At 38.8% G+C, this 7,288-nt stretch overlaps 1 protein-coding gene across 2 annotated transcripts in view; it reads left to right on the top strand.

Annotated features, from left to right (window-relative positions):
* eaf2 (ELL associated factor 2) overlaps positions 1-2,028 on the top strand; it is a 7,331-nt gene extending 5,303 nt beyond the window's left edge. For both annotated transcript variants that reach the window (XM_005746219.1, XM_005746220.1), the window contains exon 6: positions 458-2,028. In XM_005746219.1, coding sequence (XP_005746276.1) covers positions 458-504 — 47 coding nt within the window. In that variant the 3' untranslated portion in view covers positions 505-2,028. The remainder of the gene's footprint in view (positions 1-457) is intronic.
* Positions 2,029-7,288: the final 5,260 nt, after the last annotated feature.

The following is a 7,288-nucleotide window of genomic DNA, read 5'->3' as shown; positions in this document are numbered from 1 at the left end:
ATTTCCACCATCAACTGTATTCATTACTCACATTAGTAGCTGCTTCATGCACTCTATTCAGTGTTGTTTTGTCCTTTTTTTTTCTTTACACCCGTCTTGTCTTTGGCTTTTGTGGTCAGAATTATGATCTGAGTGGGATGTGTCAAACACATTTTGCTTTTCCAAGATAATCTCTGTAAATTCTCCATAGGTTTCTCTTGTTCGTGTGTTTCCTTTATCTGTTTATTCATTTCTATTAGTCTGATTATTCGTAATTTTTTTAAGTGTTTAATTGTATGATTTCTTTAAACTCCAAAGTTATAAACTGCTGTTGTAGTAATTGAATAATAAAAGGGAGAGGTGAAACAAACCAAACTGTACCATACAAAAGTGATGCAGAGACCCTGTGCAAAGAGTAAACTGAGCTTTAAAGACACATGTATATAATCTTAACTTGCTGTCTGTCCGTCTGCTGCAGAAAATGACCTTCAGCTGAGTGAATCAGGCAGTGAAAGTGACGACTGAACAGCAGGAGGACACGTCTGCCCGTTCGCAGATCTCAGGAGCATTTACAGTGAGGAGTGAAGGAGCCAGCCACAGACCTGTCAGTGTCCTGCTTCCATGAATATGGAACAGTCTTCTCTACATATCAAATGTAATGTGCTGCTTCTCTGCCAGAAATCTGTTTTTATGTCACATGTGTTGCTTTATATTTGTGTGTGAAGAGATGCCTTAGTTGAGAGCGCTGTGATGTCATTAATGTGAGAGAAGCTGTAACGTATGATGTGCACTCTGTGATGGATCTCACTGGATGCTTCTGTGTAGTTAAACCGACCGAGAAAATGTGATTGGCAGGATGACGGTGGTCTTCATGTAATCGTCTTAAACAATAACTTTGCTTCCTCAATTCAGCTTAGAAACATAAAAAACTTTAGTTGTGCTTGGATAAGATATAAGTTGATGGCTTCAGGTCCGTCTCAGCTGCTTAGGTTTGTTTTATTAGAGACATATCTGTGTTAACACAAATGAAAGCCGCGCTGCTTCAGTTACATTGAGCCTTTTATTTTGGTTTACTTAAACTTTTTTTTTTTTTGTAATTTAAAGTTACATTAATTACTTTGTTGTTCGGGCCATCACACAAAGAATGCAAGTCTAATGCATACAACTCCACGCTTTGCTTCTTTTTTAACTCCTGAGAAATAGGCCAGACTATCAAAACATGGGCTGAAAGATGCTAAAATGCTCCATGGAGCAGAACTGAAAAGGTAGGTGATGATTATCTGTAGCTCAGACCACCTTGCATTGCACTAGTCATGTATTCATTGTTAAAATAAATAATGGTTATTGCAGCCTGAAGTAGTAGGACGTCTCCAAAACCTTGTGGATCATGATGATTTAGTATACAGCTGGGTATTATTTCAGGCAAAGTAGTCCACTATGTAGTTGGCTGACTCAAAGTCATGCTTTGTAGCTTTAAACCTGCAATACTTGAATCTTTATATCTCTAAATATACTCGACCAATGATTACTTGCTTATATTTTATATATATATTTACCAACCAAGCAACTGGAAGTACGAGTAAATAGTGAGTGTGAGTCTTAAAGAACTTCATGTGCCTTGTGTTGTTTCCTTCTGCCTTTTATAACATGGGGCTTCCTCATCACTGCTGAGCTGTCGCTACAGGCAACAAGCTGCTGTTTAAGGTCCAGAATGTCTCTGGCATCCCTGCTGACTGATAGATGGAATGAGAGAGAAATATAGAGAAATTCAGTTGCATGTTTAGTCTAAAGGAGAGAGAGAATTGTTTGAGAGCAATTATACAAAAATAAAGATTTTAATGCTTTCCTGTGCTTTGGCGTCAATTTTCATTCATGTGACTGCAACGTCTGTAGCTCTTTGTGCTTTGGCGTTTACTCCATATTTAAGTGTTGCTGATCAGACCAGGTGACCTTTTGCATTGACTTGCTGCCATATGATTGGGTGATTAAAGGTTTAAGTTGTCAACGAGTTGAACAAGTGTACCTAATAAAGTGATGTGTGAGTTATTATTTTACTGAGATACTTCCTTGTAGAAAGCTGTTACACTGTTAGGTGTATTACTTGTATGATAGGTATTTACATTGCATAGTAAAGTATTACCACAGAGCCAGCAGCAATGCTCCACCTCTCTAAAGGCATAGATGACTATTTTCTCCAATCAGCCATTATGAACACGGCGAGTGTTTTCTGTCGTAGGTTTTCCCTTCAGTGTGATGTAAGTAAACTCCAGCATGTGGGAAGAATTTCAAAGTGAATTCCTTTCTGTGGCTCGTAGAAAGAGTATGTGTTAAAACACGTATAGTTTTCTTTTCACAACTCTGTAATGGCAGAGAGCAGATGTATGTTTTTGGTTCAAGTGCGCACACAACTCTACATAAAAGATTAAGATCACGGGTAATTTCTCTGTTGACAGACTGGGTGATAGATTAAAGTTGAAAACCATGAATTATTGCAAACAAGTAGAAAATAGAAACGGCAGCATTGATTTAAGCAGATCTGATTTAAAAATATATATATTTTCACTACTAAAAATATTTATTCTTGATTGCTGACAGCTATTCCAAAATAGTTCAATAGTTCTACACCATACGTTTTGTCCTTGCTGTAGAAGGAAGAAAAAAACTTTATTTACCTGCACATGGGAGGAAAAACTCCTTTTTTTTCAGAGACCATCTGAAGTAAGGAAAAGCGTGGGGAGAGTAGAGATTACAACAGAAAAATAAACACTCGTTCCGTCAGTTGGACCATTAATTGCAGATAAGAAACGTGCAGCTGCAGAGCCAGCGATACCTGCAGAGCTATATAGGGAAAGCCAGGACGGAGACAAAAAGCAGAAACTACAAGAGAGAATAGAGTTAAAGGTAATTACATGCCGTGATGGAATATAACTGGACGATGAGGGAAAGGGCAGAGCAAATTGCTTAAGGTCTAAATTCCAATTAATGTGCATGTGTCAGTGCACTTTTTGACCAGATTTGTAATTAAAACTTTGTATTTGGGCCTTCAGGAGCTGCAGATTTGAAAATAGAGTTATGTTCACCAACGTAGCTAATTCGATTAAAGTAGCTGCACAATTATTCAACTTCTGCACCAATGTTAACTTTCTTTAAAGCAAAATCTGGATAATTTAGGAAACACGTCTTTTTGAGCCTCTGGGACTAGATGCACAAATAAAACTTTGAAGCTGTTAACATACCACCTACATACAAGGATCCTCCCATACATTCTGTGAATAGGATGAACTTTGAATGTCAAAGGGTTCATGTGGCAATAGCACTGTGGAGCACACCTAGTTGCCTTTGGCATAAATGCCTCTTAGCATTGAAAGTCAGAAAGTTGACACAGAGTACTGATGAAAGGTAAAAGATTAGATAAATAAGACTATTGTGAAGATGGACATTTCATGTCCTTGAACAGCTGGAGAGGAAATACAATCTCTTCAATTATACAGTTTTATGTTATTTGCAGTTGCAATCTTTTCTCAGAGCAAATATAGGCCATGAAATAGAGAGACTCGTTCAGCACAGAATGGGAGAAAATTCAATTTCTAAAGCATATTCCCGTTTACAGAGTCAGACCCCCAAACCAGGTTTGCATAAATCTAGAGTGAGGTGGATTTAAACATAGCATCAATGGAATATCTTTTATTCAATTCAATTCAATTTTATTTATATAGCGCCAAATCACAACAAAAGTCGCCTCAAGGCGCTTCATAGATACAGAGAAAAACCCAACAATCATATGACCCCCCTATGAGCAGCACTTTGGCAACAGTGGGAAGGAAAAACTCCCTTTTAACAAGAAGAAACCTCCAGCAGAACCAGGCTCAGGGAGGGGCGGGGCCATCTGCTGCAACCGGTTGGGGTGAGAGAAGGAAAAGATTAGATAAAAAAGCTTCACCAGAGCTTTTTATCAGATTTATTCCTTGAATAGTTATTCAATACCAATTTTAATTGCATATTGAGATTTGTTCATTAAAGCTTTCTTCTTTAATTGTACCTCACACCACAGAAATGACATCTACCCAATCTTGAAGTCTCTACCTTTTAAGAGTGATAGAGATATTTTACCTGGCTTTGTACAAAGGTGCCCCCGTTCTAGTATGACCTCTGAGATACAGTGGTTGCAAAAGTATTCAGCCCCCTTGAACTTTTCCACATTTTGTCACATTACAGCCACAAACATGAATCAATTTTATTGGAATTCCACATGAAAGACCAAAACAAAGTGGTGCACACGTGAGAAGTGGAACAAAAAATCATACATGATTCCAAACATTTTTTACAAATAAATAACTGCAAAGTGGGGTGTGCGTAATTATTCAGCCCCCTGAGTCAATACTTTGTAGAACCACCTTTTGCTGCAAAAACAGCTGCCAGTCTTTTAGGGTCTGTCTCTACCAGCTTTGCACATCTACAGACTGAAACTCTTGCCCATTCTTCTTTGCAAAACAGCTCCAGCTCAGTCAGATTAGATGGACAGCGTTTGCGAACAGCAGTTTTCGCCACAGATTCTCGATTGGATTTAGATCTGGACTTTGACTGGGCCATTCTAACACATGGATATGTTTTGTTTTAAACCACTCCATTGTTGCCCTGGCTTTATGTTCAGGGTCATTGTCCTGCTGGAAGGTGAACCTCCGCCCCAGTCTCAAGTCTTTTGCAGACTCCAAGAGGTTTTCTTCCAAGATTGCCCTGTATTTGGCTCCATCCATCTTCCCATCAACTCTGACCAGCTTCCCTGTCCCTGCTGAAGAGAAGCACCCCCAGAGCATGATGCTGCCACCACCATATGTGACAGTGGGGATGGTGTGTTCAGAGTGATGTGCAGTGTTAGTTTTCTGCCACACATAGCGTTTTGCATTTTGGCCAAAAACTTCCATTTTGGTCTCATCTGACCAGAGCAGCTTCTTCCACATGTTTGCTGTGTCCCCACATGGCTTGTGGCAAACTGCAAACGGGACTTCTTATGGTTTTCTGCTAACAATGGCTTTCTTCTTGCCACTTTTCCATAAAGGCCAACTTTGTGCAGTGCACGACTAATAGTTGTCCTATGGACAGATTCCCCCACCTGAGCTGTAGATCTCTGCAGCTCGTCCAGAGTCACCATGGGCCTCTTGGCTGCATTTCTGATCAGCGCTCTCCCTGTTCGGCCTGTGAGTTTAGGTGGACGGCCTTGTCTTGGTAGGTTTACAGTTGTGCCATACTCCTTCCATTTCTGAATGATCACTTGAACAGTGCTCCGTGGGATGTACAAGGCTTGGGAAATCTTTTTGTAGCCTAAGCCTGCTTTAAATTTCTCAACAACTTTATCCCTGATGTGTTCTTTGGACTTCATGGTGTTGTTGCTCCCAATATTCTCTTAGACAACCTCTGAGGCTGTCGCAGAGCAGCTGTATTTGTACTGACATTAGATCACACGCAGGTGCACTCTATTTAGTCATTGGCACTCATCAGGCATGTCTATGGCAGGGGTGGGCAACTCCAGGCGTCGAGGGCCGGTGTCCTCGCATGTTTTAGATGTGTCCTTGAACCAACACAGCTGATTTAAATGGCTAAATTAGGTCCTCAACATGTCCTGAAGTTCTCCAGAGGCCTGGTAACGAACTAATCATGTGATTCAGGTGTGTTGACCCAAGGTGAGATCTAAAACCTGCAAGACAGCGGCCCTCGGGGCCTGGAATTGCCCACCCCGGTCTATGGGCAACTGACTGCACTCAGACCAAAGGGGGCTGAATAATTACCACACCCCACTTTTCAGTTATTTATTTGTAAAAAATGTTTGGAATCATGTATGATTTCATTCCACTTCTCACGTGTGCACCACTTTGTGTTGGTCTTTCACGTGGAATTCCAATAAAATTGATTCATGTTTGTGGCTGTAATGTGACAAAATGTGGAAAAGTTCAAGGGGGCTGAATACTTTTGCAAACGACTGTACATTAACTCATATCATGGGAATCACTGTTCCTTCAGATCCTGAACTGAGTTTACTAGGAAATGTGACAAAGGTCAGTGGATCTGTAAGCAAACACCAAGAAAAGTTAATAGAAGTCTATTTATAGCAGATGGACCTCAGAAAAAAACAGATCTGATGTACTGTTGAACATCTTGCAGCTCTAGTACACAGGTGCAATATTATCTGAGATTTCCAGCTATGTTACCTGACATGTGGCAATTGCTTTTTTGTTGTTTTATTGATGTATCTGCATTGTTTTAATTTTGCTTAATCTTTTGTTTCATTTCCTTTTGTGTGTGTGTGTGTGTGTGTGTGTGTGTGTGTGTGTGTGTGTGTGTGTGTTTGTGTGTGTGTGTGTGTGTGCCCAGATAGCAAGGAGACATTGAAACAATGTTTAGTCAATATCAGGTCATTCTATTGAATCAATGTTGAAATCTGATGATGACATCACTTTTGCACCCTTGGTTACTATTGAAACAACAATAAAGTCATGATTAAAAATCAGTACTTAACAGGTATTTGTAAAAAACAAAACTGCTGCAAATTACCAGCAATACTTAAGACAATTGTGTATGATTCACAAATATATACATATATGCATTTTGTTTAAATAGTGTTAAAATAAAATAGTGAAAAAGGGATAAATAAGCTTTAGTTTTTGTGTGTTTTGTTTTATTTTTGGGGGGGGGGGTATTCATTAGTTTGAACAAAACAGGTGGTTCTTCTAACTTTAAAATGTAAAGTTTAAAAATGTTTTGTCACACTTTTTATAATAATTGCAAAGCATTTAAGTCAAAATAACTATAAATTGAAAAACACAGACTAGGCTTCTCTATACTTCCACTGATGATGGAGGCGCTGGGTTAAACATTATGACTTTGTTACCAAGTAGAACTCAAACATCCCTAAACATTAAAAGTAGTGAATAAACTTGAATGGCATTTTTGAGGTTTACATACACTCAGCACACTGTGGGTAAGAACAACATTCTCTAAACGTTTGCAAACTTCTGCAGCTTTAAAGTTTGAAAAACGGAAATCAATAATCTTCGCCTTTGCTGCAGTCTTGCTTCAATAAGTTATTTTGTAACTTTTTTGTTGATTTTTTTAAACACATTTTTAGCGGTGTGCTCATGTTTGGTTTTATACAGAAGGCTATATGCGCCCCCAAATAATGCGACAATAAAAACATATAGGCATGAGCCTGACTAACATTAGGTCACCAGTTATTATTATTAATAACTCCGAACTAATTATTGTTACGGTTATTATAATAAATTTTATTATTATTATTATTATTATTATTATTATT

This window comes from Pundamilia nyererei, unplaced genomic scaffold (genome assembly GCF_000239375.1).
Source record: "Pundamilia nyererei isolate P.nyererei 1_Seehausen unplaced genomic scaffold, PunNye1.0 scaffold00175, whole genome shotgun sequence".
Lineage (NCBI taxonomy): Eukaryota > Metazoa > Chordata > Actinopteri > Cichliformes > Cichlidae > Pundamilia > Pundamilia nyererei.
The sequence above is the reverse complement of the archived record's forward strand: the minus strand, read 5'-3'. Positions and strand labels throughout refer to the sequence as shown.